At 39.3% G+C, this 24,331-nt stretch overlaps 1 protein-coding gene across 2 annotated transcripts in view; it reads left to right on the forward strand.

Annotated features, from left to right (window-relative positions):
• Positions 1 to 3,460: 3,460 nt before the first annotated feature.
• Positions 3,461 to 24,331, forward strand: part of glg1b (golgi glycoprotein 1b) — a 47,143-nt gene continuing 26,272 nt past the window's right edge. For both annotated transcript variants that reach the window (XM_058387632.1, XM_058387633.1), the window contains exons 1-3: positions 3,461 to 3,823; positions 23,867 to 23,896; positions 24,299 to 24,331. The exon at positions 24,299 to 24,331 is cut by the window's right edge and continues 54 nt beyond it. In XM_058387632.1, the coding sequence (XP_058243615.1) occupies positions 3,482 to 3,823; positions 23,867 to 23,896; positions 24,299 to 24,331 (405 nt within the window). In that variant the 5' untranslated portion in view covers positions 3,461 to 3,481. The remainder of the gene's footprint in view (positions 3,824 to 23,866; positions 23,897 to 24,298) is intronic.

Below are 24,331 nucleotides of genomic sequence, written 5' to 3' on the forward strand. Positions count from 1 at the left end.
TGTTGAATAAATAATGACAGTATATTTTTTTTGTGTGTGTGTCCATCATTTGGAAAAATTTGCCTTTTTTAAACAATAACAATGACCATGTCTGGAGGCTTCACAAACCTTCAAGCAGCACTGTTTATATCTATATTTTATAGATATATAACATATCTGGCAACCGCCAAACCCAGACTCGTCCATGGGATTACCAGAGAGAGAAGTCTGATTGGTCACTCCACAGAACATGTCTTTGCTGCTCTAGAGTCCAGTGGCGGTGCTTTATACCACTGCATCTGACACTTTGCATTGCACTTGGTGATGCAGCTGCTCGGCCATGAAAACCCATTCCATGAAGCGCTCTACACACTGTTCTTGAGCTAATCTGAAGGCCACATGAAGTTTGGAGGTCTGTAAACTATTGACTCTGCTGAAGTTGGTGACTTCTGCACACTGTGTGCCTCAGCATGAGCTGACCCCGTCTCTGAGTTTCTGTTGTTCCCAGTTGCTTCCACTTTGTTATAATATCAATAATAGTTGACCGTGGAATATTTAGTAGTGAGGAAGGAGGATTTACTGCACAGGTGGCAACCTATCACAGTACCAGGCTTGAATTCACTGAGCTCCTGAGAGTGACCCATTCTTTCACAAATGATTGTTGAAGCAGTCTGCATGCCTAGGTGCTTGATTTTATACACCTGTGGCCATGGCAGTATACATATATATATATGGGACATGAAGATATCAGAGATTCATATTTTTTATTTATTATGAATATATTATATATAATATAATATTATGAATAAATTCAAAACAAATTCAAATTTAATTTGTCACATACACAATAGGTGAAATGTTTTTTTTTACAACAGTCCTATACTGGAAATAAAAACGTAAAACTAGAATAGAAAATACAGAAAATACCATTTAAATAAAAATGTAAAACTATAATAAAAATATATAATAAATATTTTAAATAAAATGTAAAACTATAATAAAAAATATAAGAAATACAATTTAAATAAAAATGTAAAGCTATAAGAAAAAATATAAGAAATATTTTAAATAAAATGTAAAACTATAATAAAAATATAAGAAATACAATTTAAATAAAATGTACAACGGGAATAAAAAATATAAAATATAACATTCAAATACAAATGTACCACTATAATAAAAATATAAGAAATGTTTTAAATAAAATGTAAAACTAGAATAGAAAATACACGAAATACAATTTAAATGAACGTAAAACTAGAATAAAATAAATAAATAAATACAATTTAAATAAAAATGTAAAACTAATATAAAATATAAGAAATACAATTTAAATAAAAATGAAAAACTAGAATATTAAAATATGGGAAATACACTAGAAGAAAAGAAGAATCTAAAATAAAAAGAATATCAGAATATAATATAAAATAGACATTAATTATACATTATATAAAAATAAATAAAATAAACAACAATAGAATTGAATAAAGAGAATATACTAATGGAGTATAAATATAGGTTTCACCTTTACAACTTACACCCACTTTTATATGTTCCATCTTGATGATTAACCCTTCCATTACCAGACGTGTTCATACTCAGGAGACTCAATTTAAGGAGGTTTTTAGAAGGAAAATAAGATCTCCAAATCATTTAAGACCGTTACTTTAATATAACTTGCTCATGTTCTATAAGCCAAGATATGTCTTTACAAACTTTCTACACAAAAGACAAAAATATGTTGTTTTTTTTAAACTAAAGATAGATTTCAGCAGCGTTAAGCATCAGAAACAAAATCCAAAAATACTGTACTATATATATATATATATATATTTTTTTTTTCACTTTATTAAACTAAAGATAGATTTCAGCTGCATCATGCATCAGTAATATCTAGTAACATGTCAAGAATATTGTTATATTTTTTAGATAAAAAAATTCTGTAAATTTGGTCATTCTAAATATTTTAGACCTGAATGTTAACAATTTGTCTTTTTTGGATTGGACACCATCTTGAATGGTGTTTTTCTGTTAAATTATTGTGTTCAATTATGGTATATATATAATTTAAGAAAATAATGATTTAGAAAATACATGTATTTTCTAAATTATTATTTTCTTAAATTATTGTGTTCAATTATGGTATATATATATATATATATATATATATATATATATATATATATATATATATATATATATATATATATACAAACAATCTCACACATTTTATATATATATACATAATTTTCAAAAAATATATATTAAATATAAATATATTTAAAAAATGTACATAAAAAATCCAAATACATACATACATATATATAAATATATATATAAATATATATATGTGTGTGTGTGTGTGTGTGTGTGTGTATGGATGTTTTTTTTTTTTTTACTTTTTTTTAATAATAATAATTTTTAAGATAAGAATTCATGAGAGCATGACATCAAATATGAAACCAAAATCTGTACCCAGGTGGTTTTACCCGGAAATCCACAAAACCAAAGCTGAACTTTAACACACACACATATTGCAGTTCTGTTCACCAAAAACTACGTGCATTATTTTTTTCTTTTCTTGAACATCCGAGGTGTTCATTTTGTACTAGAGAATAAACATCAGGTGTAAGTTTTATATTTAAAATAAATAAATTAATTAATAAAAAGAAATAAATAAAGATACAAGGTTATGGTAACTTGTCATGACCAGTATGTGGACATGAACTAGAAGAATTTCATATTTGATATATAATATGATAGGAGTATCTCATATTTGATATTGGAGCTGTCAAAATACATCATCTCTCTGACACAGACACACAACAACAACAAAGGAGAGACAAAAAAAATATACCTGTCTGGTTGAAGAAAGCTTGGCGAAGAGCATCGTTGCATCAGTAAAGCAACTTTCTAAAGAATCTCTGTCTTTTCCAATTGATTTCTCGAACATTAATTATTTATATTACAATATAACAGAATATGATGTAATGTAGCAGTCTCCTAGTTTTAATAATGGACAACAGACTGCAAAGAATGACAGGAAAAAGCCATTAAGGACGTGAGGACGATTGTAAATAAATAGCATTGTGTTGAAATGTTTAGTTTGATATATTCATTATATTTATATTTATATTCATCGTGTGAAGGAAATGACAAAATACAGAACGACGTGTGCTTGTGTTCATGTAATACTTTTAAAAATTAAAATCAATTCATAATTGGTAATAAATGAATAAATTAGATTAATTTGACAGAATAAAGTGGGAGCTCTACAGCGTCTCAATCAAACGCTGGAGAAGTTCACACAGGAGAAATACAGTAGCTGGTGGAAATGTTCCAAATCCCTGTCAACTCCCTGGATAGGTGCCCTAGATACGCGGTGAAAGCGATCGAACTGTTGTGCCCTATCTAGTGCCCTACGTGTGCGTTTGGAACGCGGCCTCGATCACCGGTCACTTTTTAAACTCGCGCAGCTGCGCCTTATAGCTGTTAGAGGAAGATGGCGGCGGGTAGCAGACGCGCTCGGTTTCTCCTGCTGTTCATCACGTCCCTGTGCTTCTGCGTGTTCGTGGCGCACGGGCTAAAACCCGGGGGTAATGCTAACCTCCATCCTCCTCCTCCTCCGGTGGTGGTGGTGCCCGTGAACCGGCAGCTGAAGCTCGGAGCGCCGAATTCGGTGAATATCGGAGGTGCAGCAGCGGCGGTCTCGCAGGCGAGGAGGGCGCTCAGCTGGAAGCTGGCAGAAGAGGAGGCCTGCCGAGACGACGTGAGCCGGCTGTGTCCGAAACACACCTGGACTAACAACCTGGCTGTGCTGGAATGCTTGCAGGACAAGAATGAGGTGAGGGCGAGCACCTGGGGCACTTTTCACCCCTCACTTAGCATGTTTACTGTGTGGAATTTTATACCCCAGTACTCCAGTGTCCACCATTAACTTGTCCAGAAAGACTGAATGACATTCTTTAATGGTAATGGTCCAGTAATGTGTTCAGAATTGTTTTTGCTGAATGTGTTTTTGGACTGGAAAGTTATACAGTATGTGGTCACCTAAAATCTGGGGGATGAAAATGGAATTAATGCCCATAGAAATATTTATAGAAAGTAATATCCATAGAAATCATATCCTTAGTTCTAATGTGGATAGAAATAATGTCCACAGAAATAACGTACAGACATAATATTTATGGATGATATATTGTTAGTTCTAATGCCCATAGAAATATTTATAGAAGTGATATCCATAGAAATCATATGCTTAGTTCTAATGTAGATAGAAATAATGTACAGGCATAATATCTATGGATGATATATTGTTAGTTCTAATGCCCATAGAAATATTTATAGAAGTGATATCCATAGAAATTATATCCTTAGTTCAAATGTGGATAGAAATAATGTCCACAGAAATAATATCTGTGAATGTAGTATTGTTAGTTATAATGTCCATAGAAATACTATCTGTAGAAATATCTATAGAAAAGATATCCATAGAAATTAGTTATGATGTAGATAGAAATAATGTCCATAGAAATCATGTATAGAAATCAAATCTATGGACATAATATTGTTAGTTATGATGTCTGTAGAAATAGTATGCATAGAAATAATATATAGAAATGATCTCTATAGACGTTATATCCTTAGTTATAATGTCCATAGAAATGTTATCCATAGAAATCATGTCCTTAGTTATAATGTAGATAGAAATAATTTCCATAGAAATAATGTATAGAAATGATATATATTGACATAATATTGTTAGTTATATTGTATATAGACATAATATCCATACACTCACCATAGAAGTGATATGCTTAGTTATGTCTTTAGAAATTATATCCATAGAAATAATATCTGTAGAAATATTTATAGAAATGATATCCATAGAAATCATATCCATAGTTATAATCTAGATAGAAATAATGTCCATAGAAATAATGAATAGAAATGATATCTATAGACATAATATTGTTAGTTATAATTTCTATAAAAAAACTCTGTAGAAATAATATTTATAGAAATGATCTCCATAGAAATCATATTCTTAGTTAAAATGGAGATAGAAATAATGTCCACAAAATAACGTGTAGAAATGATCTGTTGTCATAACACTGTTAGTTATAATGTCTATAGAAATACTATATAGAATTGATCTCCATGGACATTCTATACTTCATAATAATACATAGAAATGTTATCCCTAGAAATATCTTTAGTCATAAATTCTATAGAAATGCTCTCCATAGATCCTTCATATCCATAGTTATAATATCTATAGAAATCATATCCATAGAAATAATGTTCTTGGTTGTAATGTCTATAGAAATAATAGCCATAAAAATAACTTATAGAAATATCTGTAGAATAATCTATGGAAATGATATCATAGAAATCATATCCATAGTTATAATGTCTATAGAAATATGCATAAAAATAATATATAGAAATGATCTCTGTAGAAGTAATGTCCTTAGTCATAATTTCTATAGGAATAGTATCAGTAGCTATTAATATTTACAGAAATGATACCCATAGAAATAACATCCATAGTTATAATGTCTGTAGAAATAATATCGATAGAAATGATCTCCATCGGAATCATATCCTTCGTAGTAATGCATATCCATAGAAATAATATTTGTAGAAATAATAACAGACTGAAGCTCATGCTGCTTCAGAGGAGGGCGCTATCTGCCCTCTTCCACATACATGGTCTCACAGAGGGCTGTGATGGGGCAAATGCTGGACTGGAAATCCCAAAATGCATTGCAGCTGTGTATGGCTAGTTAGTGATGATGATGATGGAAGTTCAGATGCTGGAGCTGAGTGTAGAGATGAAGAGGTGAGAGAGCTGGACAGACGGCAGGATTAAAGCGCCGCTGCATCGCTCTCTTTAGGTAGAGATTTAGGAGTGAGTGGTCATTCGTACACGCCCCGATCTCAGCACTCTCAGCTGAAACTCTACATTTTGAATCTTTTTCTTTCCTAGAAGATCTCATCCTGGTGTGCACTGGAGTCACTTTTCTTTTATTAAATGAAACCTGAAACTCTCTTGGACATGAAAATGTACTTTATGGCCCAGTTCCTGAACCTCTCCCTTCAATTTATAAAACACAAGCCATGCTTCAGTTCCCTTTATTTAAACCAGAGAATTAAAAACCCATTCCTTTTGTAAAATCTAAAACAAAACGGGCGAGTTCACTCGATCACGTTACCGCCGTGTCTTGTTTGCACTCGTCTCTGATTACACGCACATACGAGCAGGATCATCCTCCAGACCCGAGAAGTGCTTTTCTGTGTCTTTTACTGTTCTCCAGAAAGAGAGACGTGTTCCGGGTTCGCCATTTCAAACATTCATTTCTGTCTCTGATGTTAAGAGTCACCATGACACCATGAAAATGTACCATGAGAATGATTTTTCTTGTCTTTTAGTATAATAGTGTACTCGCATGAGTTAAAAAAGGGCAGCATGGTGGCTTAGCACTGTTAGTTCACCTCACCTCACTGAGGTTCACCTGTTCACCTCACAGCAAGAAGGTCCTGGTTTCGAATCCCAGGTTCGAACAGGCAGGGGCCTTTCTGTGTGCAGTTTGCATGTTGCATGTCCCTGTGTGGGTTTACTCCGGGTACTCCGGTTTCCTCCCACAGTCCAAAAACATGTACATTAGATTGATTGGTAATTCTAAATTGCCCATAGTGAGTGTGTGTGTGTGTGTGTGTGTGTGTGTGGTTGTCTGTCTATATGTGTGACCTTGTGATGGACTGGTGACCTGTCCAGGGTGTACCCCTGCCTTTCTCCCAATGTGTGCTGGGATAGGCTCCAGCAGATCCCCGTGACCCTAATTAGGAATAAAATGGGTGTAGAAAATGGATGGAAGGATGAGTTAAAAAAACAGTGTTCCTGATACAACTCATTTGCATGTGACGACGCCCACAAAACTCCTTAAAAGGTAAAGTGCACAGATGGCTAGGAGCACGAAATGAAAGAACAGGGTAAAGGCTGAAAGAGAGAAGTGGAAGATATTCTGACTCAATTAAAAAAATTAATAATAATAATAAGTAGAAGAAGAAGTGAGCGTTAAATCTTGTTGTTTATCTGTCAACATATCGATTCGTCCTCCATTTACAGGGCGCCATTTATTGTTGTCATAACTGAATGAATAGTTTTTTTTGGTTCAAATGGATTCTTTTATTTTTTTAATAGTCTATAATACTGACTGTGATCTAGTATAAACGCTGTAAAAAATAAACAATTTAAAACAAGAATATTCCAGGTATAAAATTTGCAAACTGTGTAACTGAGATGATTCGAATTCGATCCTGATTTGCATTAGTTAGTCGTTTTTATTGTATATTTACACACAGGAGCACTAGCAGGATACGAACGTTTTTCCGAATACAGGATTTTATACAGGAATACCATATTTCCGTGTGTAAACGGTCCTATAAACAATTCACAGATAACTTTCTTTGTTTCCAGCTTGGTAACTGAGGAAAACAGAAAATTGAGGAATTTTGCTACGAGGAATGGTGGAGCACTAAGATCCAAAAAAATCTTTCCTAATCAATAAAAAGTTGTTTGGTTTAAGTTTAGTGAGCAGCTCTGTGCTGTATGTCTGCATGTTTGATACCTGGTGTTTATGAGAATGTTAAGAATGTGCTAGTAACATCTTATAACATGTTTACGACAATAGAGGATTAAACATCTCAGCGTCTCCTTAGTAAAGACAAAAACAGACGAAGTTCTAAAGCTGAACTAAGAATGTCGAAATGTGCGGGTAGACGGTAAACGACGGCACGCCGTGACTCAGAGTGAAATCTGTACAACCCTTAACCGTGGCCCTGACCTAGTTCATGCCCTTCTCACAAACACTGAACTGAATTTCTGTATCTGTGCATAAAGCTAAGCAAAAAATAAAACAAGTTCTCCAGTATATCATGCTTCTGAAAAGCAGCTGGGATCTGTCTGTCAATCATCAAACACTGATGATTCGAGCAGGGAAGGAAACTCATGATGTTCTGATCATGACACCAGGATGTGTTTACATATTGACCAACACGGAAGATCCCATCCCTTTTCCCTTCCATACTTATTTACCAGCTAGTTAATAGAAACCTGCAGTTGATCCTATAAGGTCATGTCTATAGTTAGCTAGTGATTGTGGCTATTCCCAGTTTTTTGTCATTTTCTGATTACACTGACCAGGCAGAACATTATGACCATCTACCTAATATTGTATCGGTCCCCCTTTTTGCTGCCAAAACAGCCCTGACCCGTCCTGCACTGTGTATTCTGACACCTTTCTATCAGAACCAGCATTAACTTTTTCAGCAATTTGAGCAACAGTAGCTCGTCTGTTGGAACGGATCACACGGGCCAGCCTTCACTCCCCATATGCATCAATGAGCCTTGACCGCCCATGACCCTGTTGCCGGTTCACCTCTGTTCCTTCCTTGGACCACTTTTGATAGATACTGACCACTGCAGACCGGGAACACCCCACAAGAGCTGCAGTTTTGGAGATGCTCTGATCCAGTCATCTAGCCATCACAATTTGGCCCTTCGTCAAACTCAAATCCTTACGCTTGTCCATTTTTCCTGCTTCTAACACATCAGCTCTGAGGACAAAATGTTGACTTGCTGCCTAATATATCCCACCCACTAACAGGTGCCATGATGAGGAGATCATCAGTCTTATTCACTTCACCTCTCACTGCTCATAATGTTATGCCTGATTGGTGTATATGTAGTCACCTGACCTTCACAGCCATGTGCTTGTTTCCAGATTTAGTCCCACTTTGTGGTTATAATAAGCTTCACTCTTCTAGGAAGGATTTCCACTAGATCTCAGAGCGTGGCTGTGGTGGATGTGTGATCACTCGGCTACAAGAGAATTAGAGAGATCAGATTCTGATGCCGAGATGTTGAGGAGACTCCAGTTTCTGTTCAGTGGGGATGAGTCAAAGTCAGGGGTCTGTGCAGGACACTCAAGTTCTTCCACTCCAACCGGAACCTCCACATCTGTAGATATTCATGGAGCTCAGGTGCTTTGTTCACATCTGCATTGTGATATTAGAACAGGGTTTGATCTTCTTAGTTCCAGTGAAGGGGAAACTATAGCATACAAAGACAATTGTGCGGCAACATATGGGTATGATGGTTAGGGGTGCACAAACTTCCGGTCACGTTCATTAGGGGTTCACAGCATCGTCGCTTCTACAGGAATTCCTCTCCGAGTTGAAGGGAAGTGATGAACTGCACCAGTCCAATCGAGGATGTGTGGAGTGTTTTATTGATTTTCCTGCCTCGTGCCAAACACACTCTCCATTAACACACTGTAATTCCTCTCAGGATATGAAATATACGGGGGAAAAAAACACATTTTGTAGCTGTTAACTTTTCATAAGAAAAATGCTCATCGTGTCGCTGCTGCCGTACGAGACATGGAGCTCGGAGCTGACGAATGGAGTGTGTGTAACGCAGGCTTGTCGATACTTCATTTTCAAGCATTATAAACAAACGAGTCTGATGGAAAACGAATCTGTTGGAATTTTACTGGTTGAAGATCACATTTCAGCTGCTTTTTAGATGAACAAGCACTCAGAGCATCTCAGAGAGCAGGAATGGGTTTGGAAAAATAAACCTGGAACTTTTCTATGAATATATCACTCTTAGTAAACAGAAATCCTTCTGAAACACTACAAGTCCTGAGTGTCTACTTTCATATGAGCTTCATATTAACCTCCTCTGTGGAGTGAGACATGAACAAAGACACTCATCATTAACATGGACACAAGAAAAACAGAGGGAAACTCCATTTTCCGATGTCCTTTTACCTGGTGCTGGTGTGGAGAAAATGATGGACCATGCACATTTGGCCTTCAGAATCAGTGATGTCCGAGTATTTCACATGTCGTCTGGATGGTTTGTTAGTTCACAAGCTTTGTGTTAGGGTCTGTTTACTCAACAGTCACGGTTACTGGCATGGCCTGGACTTCATTATGTCTTCGCCATGTTTTCTGCACACTTCCTGTCTGTGTGGATTTGCTCTTACTCCAGTTTTCATCAGAAAATCGTCTCCAGGACACGGACACCCTGGTATACTGGACTTCCGGCTAGATACTGCTTGTCTTTTTAAAACTCGTGATGTAATTGTCATGGTTAACGATCGACCGGCGGAGCTGTGGAAGAAGTTAGATATTATGTGTTAGTTATTTGTTTTCTACTTCCCTGTGCTGATTCAAACAGTTCAGTAAAATTAACCAATAACGCAAATCTTCAGCCATAAAAGTTCTCTCTAATTAGCGTTTTTTTTCCTCAGCACACTGTACTCTCTACGCTAACAAATCCACAACATTCATAAGGTCTCATTATTTCCTGTACAGGGATCCAGGTTCCTCTGCATAAGGCACGATTCTCTTCTATGTAGCTTCATGAGGAACATTTCTCACTTCTCAGCCCCTTTAATAACAAGAACGGAGGGCAAGAAGCCTTCACATATCCCAGCTGAGGAAGTTAGGGCTAGAGTGCAGCAGCAGCTACACTGTATTGCCAAAAGTTTTGGGACACCCCTCCAAATCATTGAGTTCACAGGTTGGGCTCGGCCTCTTAGTTTCAGTGAAAGGAACTCTTAATGCTTCAGCTTCATACCAAGACATTTTGGACAATTTCATGCTTCGTGGGAACAGTTTGGGGATGACCCCTTCCTGTTTAAACATGACTGAACACCAGTGACCAAAGCAAGGTCCATAAAGACATGGATGAGTGAGTTTGGTGTGGAGGAACTTGACTGGCCTGCACAGAGTCCTGACCTCAACCCTATAGAACACCTTTGGGATGAATTAGAGCGGAGACTGCGACCCAGGCCTTCTCGTCCAACATCAGTGTCTGACCTTAAACACACTTATTCCCATAAACACACTCCTAAAATTGTGGAAAGCCTTCCTAGAAGAGTTGAAGCTGTTATAGCTGCAATGTCCGGGACAACTCCATATTACATTCATGTGCATGTAAAGGCAGACGTTCCAAAACTTTTGGCATATAGGAGCAGGGAGGGTTAAGGGCATGGCTCAATTGCCCAACAGTGGAGCTTAGTGGTGATGGGGCTTGAACCCTGACCTTTTAACCCATAGCCTTAACTACTTGAACCACGACTGCTCAGTTGTGCTCTCTGTGTATGTTCACTACAAGATATATGTAACACAACAGTGCTGTAGTGAGTAATATGTCTTTGAATGACCGTTTTGACGTAAATATAATAGTACCAGCACCTCACCAGAGCACAGATAGTTCTGGATTAGTAAACGGCCGAGACGTGCAGTCTGTCGACTCGTAGCCGTAAGCGGAAAGTTTCCTCTTAATGGGAACACTCCATGACGTTTAGTCGCAGTCTCAGCCGGCGGCTCCGGGTGGATCCCTTTCTCACTTCCCGTTAGTCATTTCACAGCTTCTTGTTAGAGCCTGCTTTTCATCTTCAGATAAATGATTCCTGCATTAAGGAGTTTTTTTTTTGTTCTCAAACGCTGGTCTCGTACAGATGTCTACTTGAAAAGCTTAAAAGAAACTCCTATCGAGTTTTTCAAAAAGCTTTCCTTTCTCCCGAGGGCTCTCTGTCGTTTATTCGTCTGGTCGCTGAATCTGAATCCGAGAAAAATGAAGGCTGTTGATTTGTTTGCTGTTTGATTTGATTTGTTTTCACACTGTATATATACACAGATCGGGCATAACATTATGGCCACCTGCTTAATATTCTATGGTCCCCCTATTGCTGCCAAGACAGCCCTGACCCGTCCTGCACTGTGTATTCTGACCCCTTTCTATCAGAACCAGCATTAACTTCAGCAATCTGAGCAACAGTAGCCCGTCTGTCGGATCGGATCACACAGGCCAGCCTTCGCTCCCTACGTCCATCAGTGAGCCTTGGCCATCCATTCACCTCTGTTCCTTCCTTGGACCACTTTTGATAGATACTGACCACTGCAGACCGGGAACACCCCACAACAGCTGCAGTTTTAGAGATGTTCTGACAAAATGTTGACTTGCTGCCTAATATATCCCACCCACTACCAGGTGCCATGATGAGGAGATCATCAGTCTTATTCACTTCACTTACATTTCTTTATCCTTGGGGTCAGTTCTATAGGGAAATGTCCTTCGCAAAGCAAAACACACAGCATGTTTGGGTCACTTCCTGTTGATGTTGTTCTTTCAGCTGCTCCCTGTTTGGGGTCATTTGGTCCGCATGTTTTGATTTAGCGCAGGTTTTACGCCGGATGCCCTTCCAGACGAAACTCTCCCATTTAATCCAGGCTAGGGATCGGCACTGAGAGTTAACTCTTCAGTGCCTGGGTTAGCTCCCTGGATCCTGCCACTGGACCACCAGGAGGCTGTTTGGGTCACGTCCTGTATTGGGGTCAATTGAGGGTCAAGAGAGTTGGAACAGAAGCTGGAGTCGTTCTATAAGCTAATCAACATATGAATCTGGAGTGACACACACATCCACGAAGCTCCGCCCCCTTCTCACATCCCGAACGATGCGCTCTCTTGGTCTGTCATGGTAAAAGGTTTATTATCAAATCTAACACTTTAACACATGAGAGAGTGTGGATGAGTGTGTGTGTGTGTGCGGATGAGTGTGTGTATGGGTGTGCACACGAGAGTGTGTGTGTGTGTGCATGAGAGTGTGGATGAGTGTGTGTGTGTGTGAGAATGTGTGTGTGTGTGTGCGGATGAGTGTGTGTATGGGTGTGCACACGAGTGTGTGTGTGTGATAATGTGTGTGTGTGCATGAGAGTGTGGATGAGAGAGTGTGTTTAAGTATGTGAGAATGTGTGTAAGAATTTGTGTGTGTGTGTGTGCACGAGAGTGTGTTTGAGTGTGTGAGAATGTGTGTAAGAATATGTTTTACATTTTACAATATGTGTGTGTGTGAGTGTGTGTGTGTGTGCATGAGGGTGTGTGTATGTGTGTGCACACGAGAGTGTGTGTGTGTGTGCATGAGAGTGTGGATGAGTGTGTGTGTGTGAGAGTGTGTGTGTGTGTGCGGATGAGTGTGTGTATGGGTGTGCACACAAGAGTGTGTGTGTGATAATGTGTGTGTGTGCATGAGAGTGTGGATGAGAGAGTGTGTTTAAGTATGTGAGAATGTGTGTAAGAATTTGTGTGTGTGTGTGTGTGTGCGCACGAGAGTGTGTTTGAGTGTGTGAGAATGTGTGTAAGAATATGTTTTACATTTTACAATATGTGTGTGTGTGAGAGTGTGTGTGTGTGCACACGAGAATGTGTTTGAGTGTGTGAGAATGTGTGTGTGCACGAGAGAGTGTGGATGTGTGCAAGAATATGTGTATGTGTTTGTGTGATAGTATGTGTGTGTGTGTATGTATGTGTGTGAGTCTTCTTGAAGGAGGTTAAAGAGAGCAGCGGTGTTCCTGAGCTCCTTGGGGATTTCTCAGTGTCAGTAAAGGACCTGAGCGCATGCTAATGATCTTCAGCATCGTTATTTCCCTTTTTATGACCGAGTCCGAGTCCGAGCGTCTCCCAAAGCCTCGTAAATGAGAGCAGTGTTTACTGTTGACTGGACTGCTGAGGTCATTCCGCTCACCTCGGTTTGGGTTTGGAGTGACCACTTGACAGGATTGTCCAGAGTTTTTTGCAGTCTCCTTAATTAATGTGAACTTTCTTGATTTGAAGGTTTTAGTGGAAATACAGGAGCAGAGTTTCTTCAGCATTACAAACTGAGCTGTGTGGGCATAATTGTGTGCATGAGAGAGTGTGTATGTGTATATGTGGGTATGTGTGTGTGAGAGTGTGTACGAGGGTGTGTGTGTGAGAATGTGTTTGTGTGCAAGAGTGTGTGTGTGAGAGAGGGAGTGTGTGCGAGAGTGTGTATGTGTGAGAGTATGTGTAATTGAGAGTGTGTGTGTTTGTGAGAATGTGTACAAGAGTGTGCGCAAGAGTGTGTGTGTGTGTGTGTGAGAATGTGTATGTGTGCAAGTGTGTATGTGAGAGAGAGAGTGTTCAAGTGTGTATGTGAGAGTGTGTGTGAGAGAGAGAGTGTGTGTGTGTGAAAATGTGTATGAGAGTGTATGTGTATTTGAGAATGTGTGTGTGTGAGTGTGTGCGTGTATATGTGATTTGTGCATGGGTGTAGGTGTATGTGTGTGTAGTTCCCTGTGATGGACCAAGCCTGTAGATTGGATCAATCTGATCATCTTCCACTTACCTCCTTCTAGACCCTTCTCTCCAGTCACACACCAGAGAACACCTGACCTCTTCCTCTGAGACCATCACACCTTCTCACACACACACACACACACACACACTACTTTCTACACTACCCTCAAATTCCTACTTAACTTGGGGTAGTCTTTTTCAGTGACATCAGTCAAGAAAGTGACATGAAAACCACCGTTAGCTTGTTGCTAATGAAATGCCGGACATGGAGGATCCCACTATCGTTCTGTTCCTCGGCGTCTCTCTCCGTGAGTCCGACTTTAATTAGCGCCGTAATTACTTTGCGCGTGCGGTAGCAGCAGCAGCAGCTGTGGCCTTCTGAAGAGCTAAATGCTGGCTATAAATCCCCCCCCCGAGAGAACGGGTGGCCTAGTCACAGCTGCACACACCCACCTGCCCACCCGCCGCACACGCTCTCTTTCATTAGCATTTGGAGCAGTATGCGCCGTCCAGCGCTCCCCGTAAAACAGAGACGGCTAGCGTGACCGATTAGAGGAATCAGTCGAGAGTTGAGGCCGATCCTGATGGGAGAAGGAAGACCTGGGATTGGCTGAATTGTTTGGAACAGAGAAGGTTGGGCTTGGCAGAGTGGCCCCGCCCCCTTTTACATTAACATAAGCAAAGCTGTGACTGTCGAGTGAAGGCTCCAACATTCCACACTGTCTTTTTTTTGTTTTGGATTAAATAAGAGAATCATCCAGGGTCTTGAAGTGCACTTCTTTGTTTTCTTCTTCTTCTTCTTCTTCTTCGTTTTCTTCTTCTTTCTTCTTCTTCTTCATTCTTTTTCATCATCTTCTTCCTCTTCTTCTTCATCATCATCTTTTTTTTCTTCTTTCTTCTTCTTTTTCATTATCATCATCATCATCTTTTTCTTCTTCTTTCTTCATCATCATCTTCTTTTTTTCCTCTTCTCCTTCCTCTTCTTCTTCATCTTCTTCTTTTTCTTTTTCCTTCTTCTTCTTCTTGGATTATTTAATGTGAACACTATTCATATTCATACTATTTATACTATACCTAGTGTGCAGAAGTATGCGATTTGGGACGCACCTTAAGACTCTGGGGTAAACTTCTCAACTACGACTTCCTCTGAGTGCAGGAAGTGACATCAGATCAACACGGCTGCTTACAGCGTCATGCAAATGAGTTCCAGTGTATATACGAGCACGTGTTTCATATTAATCCACATAGAGTTCGTCACTCATCCCAGCTGACATCCAGTCATCCATGGGGGTTTTGTTTGTTTGTTTGTTTTCTCCCCTCCCCTATTTGTATGCATCCTGATTTGTCCTCTGATAATAATACTTTTCATATCAATGGAATATTACAGAGCAACACTGACCAAACTCACATACTGTACTGATGAAGTAGTCTTGCGTCGCCGGAGCTTCAGACTGACTCTATCGACCAAGGAACCACCCAAGGAGGCATCTGACTGACATATAAAGCAACCAGTCACAGTTCAGCATCATGTTTAGGGGCGTGAACATGTAAAGTCCCTATAAAAACAGAGAACGTCTAGCTGATCCTCAGGTGTAAACACGACGGCTTCCATCAGGGAGGTAGAGCATCATGACAGCTTTGAAAAGGTTGAAAATAGACACACACACACACACATATCCCGGAATTCTTGTAGAATCCAACCAATCAGATGACGACTTCGAAATTCCTGAAATGTTTCCGATTTTGTGTTCCACACGCATCAGAGGTTCAGCCAGCGGTCCGTGGGCGTGACGTCCGAGACCAAGACTACTAATTAAGAGACTTTTCATATAAAAACAAAATGGAGGCTGTGTGGTGTGTTCCCAGATTCTCGTACACTAACAGGAGCAGATTTCCTTATAATCCCGCTCCAGCGGGAACAGCCGCTCTCTCCGACGCAGAGCCTCAATTCCTCGTTTTATCTATTCACTTGAAATCATCTGTTGAGCGTCTGAACCACCTCCAGTCCGTCTCCCCGTACGCCAGCTGTTCCCGCCCACCTGCGGTCTCCTCTAATGAACCCTCTCGCTCACATTTCTGCTCCGGAACATAAACAAATAAGTCATTTCAACACTTTAATGAACACGAGAAGTCTACCTTTTTCTTTATCCAGCAGGGTATTCACCAGCCAGAAAAAGCCAGAGACTCGTATTCGCCTTGCCTTGCCTCGCCTCGCGAAAAAGCCAATTAACTTTAATGAGGAAGGATGTGGGCTTGCATGAAGAAAAAAAGAAAACATGCTTTTGGCAGCAATTAATTTGTGTTCATAGAGAGTTCGTTTAGGAGACGCTTACAGGAATCTGCCAGGGCTTGGGAAGGTGAGCTGAGAGAATGCTAATGCTAGTGAGTAGAGTGATGCTAATGATGGAGTAGTGATCATGTCAAATCTTTCTTTCTTTCTTTCTTTCTTTCTTTCTTTCTTTCTTTCTTTCTTTCTTTCTTTCTCTCTCTCTCTCTCTCTCTCTCTCTCTCTCCTATATCACTCTCTCTCGTTCTCTCTCTCTTTCTCTCTCTCTCTCCTATATCACTCTCTCTCGTTCTCTCTCTTCCATTCCCCCCAAGTCTTTCTTTCTTTCTTTCTCTCTCTCTCTCTCTCTCTCTCTCTCTCTCTCCTATATCACTCTCTCTCGTTCTCTCTCTTCCATTCCCCCCAAGTCTTTCTTTCTTTCTTTCTTTCTTTCTTTCTCTCTCTCCTCTCTTTTATATCACTCTCTCTCTTCCATTCCCCCCCAAGTCAGTCTTTCTTTCTTTCTTTCTTTCTTTCTTTCTTTCTTTCTTTCTTTCTTTCTTTCTTTCTTTCTTTCTCTCTCCCCCTCTCCCCTTCTTTCTTTCTTTCTTTCTTTCTTTCTTTCTTTTCTTTCTTTCTTTCTTTCTTTTCTTCTTTCTTTCTTTCTTTCTTTCTTTCTTTCTCCCCTCTCCTTTCTTTTCTTTTCTCTTTCTTTCTTTCTTTCTCCCCTCTCTTTCTTTCTTTCTTTCTTTCTCCCCTCTCCTTTCTTCTTTCTTTCTTTCTCCTCTCCCTTTCTTTTCTTTCTCTTTCTCTCTCTTTCTTTCTCTTTCTTTCTCCTCTCTCCTTTCTCTTTCTTTCTTTCTTTCTTTCTTTCTCCCCTCTCCTCTTTCTTTCTCTTTCTTCTTTCTTTCTCTCCCCTCTCCTTTCTTTCTTTCTCTTCTCTCTCTTCTCTTTCTTTTCTTTCTTTCTTTTCTTTCTTTCTTTCTTTCTCTTTCTTTCTCTTTCTTTCTCTCTTTCTCTCTCTCTCTTCTCTCTCTCTCTCTCTCTCTTCCATTCCCAAGTCTTTCTTTTCTTTCTTCTTTCTTTCTTTCTTTCTTTCTCTTCTTCTTTCTTTCTTTCTCTTCTTTCTCTCTCTCTCCCTCCTCTCCTTTCTTTCTTTCTCTTCTTTCTTTCTCCTCTCTCCCTTTCTTTCTTTCTCCTCTCCCTTTCTTTCTTTCTCTTCTTTCTTTCTCCCTCTCCCTTTCTTTTTCTTTCTTTCTCTCTCCCCTCCTTTCTTTCTTTCTTTCTTTCTTTCTTTTCCCCTCTCCCTTTCTTTCTTTCTCCCTCTCCTTTCTTTCTTTCTTTCTTTCTTTCTTTCTTTCCCCCCCTCTCCTTTCTTTTTCTTTCTTTCTTTCTTTCTTTCTTTCTTTTCTTTCTTTCTCTCCCCTCTCCCTTTCTTTTCTTTCTTTCTTTCTCTCTTTCTTTCTTTCTTTCTTTCTCCCCTGCTCCCTTTCTTTTTTTCTTTCTTTCTTTCTTTCTTTCTTTCGCCCCCCTCTTTCTTTCTTTCTTTCTTTCTTTCTTTCTTTCTTTCTTTCTTTCTTTCTTTCTTTCTTTCTTTCTTTCTTTCTCCCCCTCTCCCTTTCTTTCTTTCTTTCTTTCTTTCTTTCTTTCTTTCTCCCCCTCTCCCTTTCTTTCTTTCTTTCTTTCTTTCTTTCTTTCTTTCTTTCTCCCCCTCTCCCTTTCTTTCTTTCTTTCTTTCTTTCTCCCCCTCTCCCTTTCTTTCTTTCTTTCTTTGTCCCCCTCTCCCTTTCTTTCTTTCTCGCCCTCTCCCTTTCTTTCTTTCTCGCCCCTCCCTTTCTTTCTTTCTTTTGCCCCCCTCTCCCTTTCTCCCTTTCTTTCTTTCTTTCGCCCCCCTCTCCCTTTCTCCCTTTCTTTCTTTCTTTCGCCCCCCTCTCCCTTTCTCTCTCTCTCTCTCTCTCTCTCTTATATTGTTTTCTCTCTCTCTCTCTCTCTCTCTCTCTCTCTCTCTCTCTCTCTCTCTCTCTCTCTCTTATATTGTTTTCTCTCTCTCTCTCTCTCTCTCTCTCTCTCTCTTATTGTTTTCTCTCTCTCTCTCTCTCTCCTATGTTGTTTTCTCTCTCTCCTATCATTCTCCCTCACTCTCCCCTTACTCTCTCTCTCTCTTTCTCTCTCTCTCTCTCTCCTATGTTGTTTTCTCTCTCTCCTATCATTCTCCCTCGCTCTCCCCTTACTCTCTCTTTCTCTCCTATCACTCTCTCTCTCTTATATTGTTTTCTCTCTCTCCTATCATTCTCCCTCGGTCTCCCCTTACACACACTCTCTCTCTTTCTCTTGTTCTGTCTCTCCCATTCCCCCCCCCTCTAAGTCTTTCTTTCTTTTTCTTTCTTTCATCGAAAAATTTACTAGAGAAATAAGGAAGCATGAGAGATTTTATTTTTATTGTAACGGCTCCACACACTTGTATCTGATGTTGTACAAACATTTACATTTAGTTCCACAGTTATTTTGTTATTCGTCTGATTTCCTTCTGTCCTGCTGTAGAGGTCAAAAAATTAATGAGTGAATAAATGACACCAGACAGAAAACGTTCACTAAAAGGGGGAAAGGATGCAGGACGTGGCAGACGTGCGCTCTTACTGTCACGCCACACCCACTTTATCTGACTAAACCTTGACCTGTGAGTTTACGAGTCTTGGGAGTGAAAAGAAAAGAAAAACATTAGACTGGAGTCTCTTTATACTGTATATTGGAGGCTCTGATTTATTTATTTGAACGGACTTTGCTGATTGTTGCGTGAGAAAAAACAAAATTTCCATCTTATCCACGGACGTGTTTATTTCTTGTTAGTCATGCTGTTATTTTTGAGATCCTTAAAAAAACAATACAACCAAAGTCAAAAATTATTTTTAAAAAAATTTATAAATAATTTTTTTCTACTTCTCAGGAGGTTTTTCCTCACTAATCTTTGCTCATTAAGGATAAATATTAATTTAATTGTAATTTTTTATTTATTATTTTTTTATTTTATATTTTTGTCATTTTTATTTTACATTTTGATATTTCTCTAAAGCTCCTCATAGACAATATCCATTAATAAAAGCTCTATAGAAATAAAATGTATTTGAATATGCAAAAAAATAATAATTGCTGTGTTTTTCAATGAAATTTTTTATATTAATTGAATAGCAGCAGTGTCCTTGTGGAGCTGAGGCTGTAATTAAAGGCAGGCAGGACACGGAGCAGTCGCACCGTGGGGATTTCTCAGAAAGACCTGTCACAGAACGAGAGGCTTTTGTCTGTGCTAATTAGCTTTGCGATCAGTTCAATGTGTCACACACGTCTTTTTTTTTTTTTCTTCCTCACCTCTCTCTATAATTCCTGTAACACTCAGATTTAACAAACTTCCTTTAATTGTTATTACTGAACACCTTCTGTGTTTCCTACTTTTAATGTAGTATCAAGAGTACACTTCTGAGAGTCACGAGCTTCCTTTATTCCCTGATTGAGCTGCAACATCCACATCTGGAGTGATTGACAGCTGCAACTCTATAATATTACAGTAAATAACACATCCTGGAAGCCCCACCCCCTTTCTCACTTGTTCTAAGGAATTATAATATGATCAGTAAAGTGCATCTATCTATCTATCTATCTATCTATCTATCTATCTATCTATCTATCTATCTATCTATCTATCTAAATAACACATCCTGGAAGCCCCACCCTCTTTCTCCCTTTCTAACATTTGCAAATTATAGTTTGTTTGGTTTTATCAGTCGAACCGATTTCTTTCTTAATCCAACTTTTTCTAAGAAATTAGGAAGTGATCAATAATATCTATCTATCTATCTATCTATCTATCTATCTATCTATCTATCTATCTATCTATCTATCTATCTATCTATGTGCTTACAAATTGGCAGTAGTGTTACATTAAAAAACCAACGACAACAAAAAATACAGGTTAAGCAATTTGTATAACATCTACACAAACTGATTCATTTTGTTTTTATATTTCCATTTTGTTTATTGCTGAAAAATAAAAATAGTTTGAATATTAAGTACAAAATTTAATATCAAATCTTAATATAAATTAAAAAAAAAACAATTATTTTATCTATTTCAATGCAACATCAATCGTAATTTTATCATGATATCGATATCGCATCGTCACATTGCCCAGCTCTAATGGATAAACTCCATACATAAATAATCCATAAATGAGTTTAATTGCTATTTAGTCGAGTGTCTCAGCTGTAGACACTTGTTTAGTCACCATCCTGCAATTTCCTTCTATTTCTTAAAGTAAATAAGACCAAAAATACACAGCTTGTCTCCTCCCAGAGAAAGTCCAGACGACTTAAGGACCGTCACAGAACTCTGACACTGGAGACTCCTTCCATAAACGTTTATATATAAATATTCATATAAATCTCTTTGAATAAAGTTTCAGCATCCAACATGCTGTGGATGAGCTGTTGCTATGGAAACGGTGGCCTATTAGAGCGAGCTGGTCAACATAAACGCGTGCACGGAGAATTCTGCAGGAATATTTATCTTGTGAAGCTGAAAGAGAGGGAATCGTCTTCGTTTTAGCAGACCGTGTAGACGTTTTTCACGTCTCTGAGTTATCGTAATGATGGAGGATGGACGATGTGTCCTTAAAACTGCGGAGTTATTTCCGGCAGTGGCCCTGGCTAAAGCTCTACATCCGAGTTGTCAGCTGTCCTTAGTTAAGCTGCAGGGAACATCGATATAAAGTGTCGCGTGACCTCTCAGTCGATGTTTGTAGGTCCACTATATTTACATCCCGGTGTTCGATTTCCAGAGAAGCTGTCGGTCGGTAGCAGGACGCCGTTTGTTTACCTGCAGGGAGGATCGATTTCCTGCTGGAAATGTTCGGTGGAGATGAACAGATTAGTCGTACGTCGTCCTGGCTTTGTGTCCGGATAAACGACTGGACTTCAGTAAATCAGGTAATCCATCCTCAGGAGCGTATATGAAATATCCGAACGGTAACGAGGTCAGCGGTCAGCGTGAATATCTTCCTGAGATCCCATCACTCTGCTTGACAAGACCGGATGTTCGGTTGGAATTTGGTATCCGTGTGCGAATGATCGGTTTTCCACAGCGCTATGTGGAAGCAGATGGTTGATTTGGGTGTGGCTCCGGAGCTCAGATGGCTTCTGGATATTGGCAGCATTTCTAAACTCTATTTAGGTTTAGAAGGGTGTGTTGGGTATCTCCACTGCTGGCATGACTCCCTCCTTCGCTCTCCTGAGTGTCCTTCATGGAGCCAGTCCATTTGCTTTGCTTCGGTTGAATGCTAATAGCTGTTTTGTCGTTCGAAGCCTTTATACGCAACGGAGTACAGTGGAATCCTTCTCTTCGCATGTGTCGGTGTGTAAAGGATGGGGTTATCTGCTGATTAATACCCCAGAGCCTTACAACAACTTGGGGCAGTGGTGGCTCAAGTGGTTGAGGCTCTAGGTTGTTTATTGGAGGATCGTGGTTCAAGGCCCAGCATCACCAAGCTCCACTCTAGGGGCAATTGAGCAGACCCTGTCTGCTCCAGGAGGGCTGTATCATAGCTGCCCCAGCACTCTGAACCCAACTTCCTCAACTGGGATATGCGAAGAAAAGAATTCCACTGTGCTGTAATGTATGTGTGATGATAATAAAGGCTTCCTCAGTTCTTAAGGCTGTAACAATACAACATATCAATATCAGGCTCTTGTTAGCATTTAAACTGAATCAGATCCACACATAATGAGGCTGGAGGGTTTTAAATACACTTCTCTCAAGCACACTGGCCAAAAATGCTTGATTAGTGATGTTTCTATTCTCAAAGTAAATGTTGATGTCAAACTCATTCCTGCTGTCGGAGATGCTCCGAGTGCTTGTTCATTTAAAAAGGATCTGAAATGTGATCTTCAACCAGTAAAATTCTGTGTAAGGTTATCCAACCGAGGGAAAAACACACGTCTAAAACACACTGAAAGCCAACAGACCCATTTTATAGTGGACAGAAAGCCATTCAAAATGTCCTATAAGCCGACAGGACGTGACAGCGTGCCGGTAACAAGGGTTAGAGAAGGTATATGGTATAAGCATGAACCTTTCTAGGTGTACAAGATAGTAGAGTGTACCTTTTTTGTAAGCATTTCAGTCTGAAATCATGCACCACTTCAACAAATAAGAAATATTATTAAATGAAAAAACCTTTCTAAAGTCTGTAAATGTAGATCGGAAGTGCATCCGAGTCACTTTCCTGTTCCCTCCGGTGAACTTTTATAATAACCAACAGCACTCCAGAGAGTCAACATCAGACATGATTAAATCCCAATCTTGGCATGGTGCAGATGACAGCTCAATGACAGGCAGGAAATGCTAAATTTTACTCACATTTACATTTTTCATACATCACTTTCTGCTGCTGTGGAGAATCTCACATGGACCTAAAAACTGTGGCTCATCCGGATGCTGTATACACCGATCATTCTGAGCTCTGAGAGGTGAAGTGAATAAGACTGATGATCTCCTCATCATGGCATCTGTTAGTGGGAAGGAAGCAACTGGACATTTTGTCCTCAAAGTTGATGTGTTAGAAGCAGGAAAAATGGACAAGCGTAAGGATTTGAGCAATTTTGACGAAGGGCTAAATTGTGATGGCTAGACCACTGGATCAGAGCATCTCCAAAACTGCAGCTCTTGTGGGGTGTTCCCGGTCTGCAGTGGTCAGTATCCTTTAACTTGCAGGACTTAAAGGATCTGCTGTTAATGTCTTGGGGCCAGATACCACAGCACACCTTCAGGGATCTAGTGGAGTCCATGCCTCGACGGGTCAGGGCTGTTTTTGCAGCAAAAGCGGGACCAACACAATATTAGGCAGGTGGTCATAATGTTATGCCCGATCATAAAGATAGTCCTGTGCTCATCCTATAGTCACAGTATGCTCACACTAAACAATTCAAACACTTTTAATGACTTTCAGGGTCACCCAGAAAATGACGGGTTTGAGGTCTTTCTTATTTTGCTTCAGGTTTGCTCATTAGAGCTCGATCGTCCAGACTTCTGTACAGCTCCTTTGTGGAAATTTTATACAAATAACTATACAAGTAAAATCGAGTGAAATGTATTGATTTCTAATTCATAGCTAGTCATAAAGTTATCATTTTCAGCTCTCTCGTGTGTGTTTCTAACCCTCTACATTGTGCTTGTGTTTGTTGCCGAAAATCACCGGCCTTCCAGCCTCCCTTATATAACCGTCCTCTCCTTTTCCAGCTTGTATTTAGGAGTTTAATCTGGTGCATGTTGAAGTCACTTTGGATCGAAGCATCTGCCAAATTCAAGCGGGTGTCTTTTTTGGCCCTGCTTCTGTCAAGCTGTTGAGATGTGGCACCATCTGAACTCCTTATTTTTATTTTTTGTTTTTTCTCTGACAGGAAACGGAGATCGCATCCGACTGCAACCATGTAAGTCCGTATAATAACTCCTTTATTTCCTTAAGTCATTTTAATGCACTCGTGAGGTTGCCAGATTTCTTTTTATGACGCAACATCAAAGCAAGAGCCTTTTATATGATAATAAAAAGAAATAGAAACTAATACTGTGATACATGAAGGATCGTGAAGCGCCTAAAGTGGAGCTTGATCCAGAACACACATTTTTGTGAGATGAGCAACGCAGAGACGTAACTGAGACACACCTCGAGAAGTTTGTCTGGAAAGAAAACTCCACCTCGCACATGTAACTCTTTAAATATCGCTTATATCTGACGTCATGTTGGAGGTCCGAATGCATGCGTGTGTAAAAACAACTGCTCCTGATATCATTTTATAATCATGTGATTTAACCCCCCCCCCCCCCCCCCACAGTTGCTGTGGAACTATAAACTAAACCTGACCACT

This window comes from Hemibagrus wyckioides, linkage group LG04, assembly GCF_019097595.1.
Source record: "Hemibagrus wyckioides isolate EC202008001 linkage group LG04, SWU_Hwy_1.0, whole genome shotgun sequence".
NCBI lineage: Eukaryota > Metazoa > Chordata > Actinopteri > Siluriformes > Bagridae > Hemibagrus > Hemibagrus wyckioides.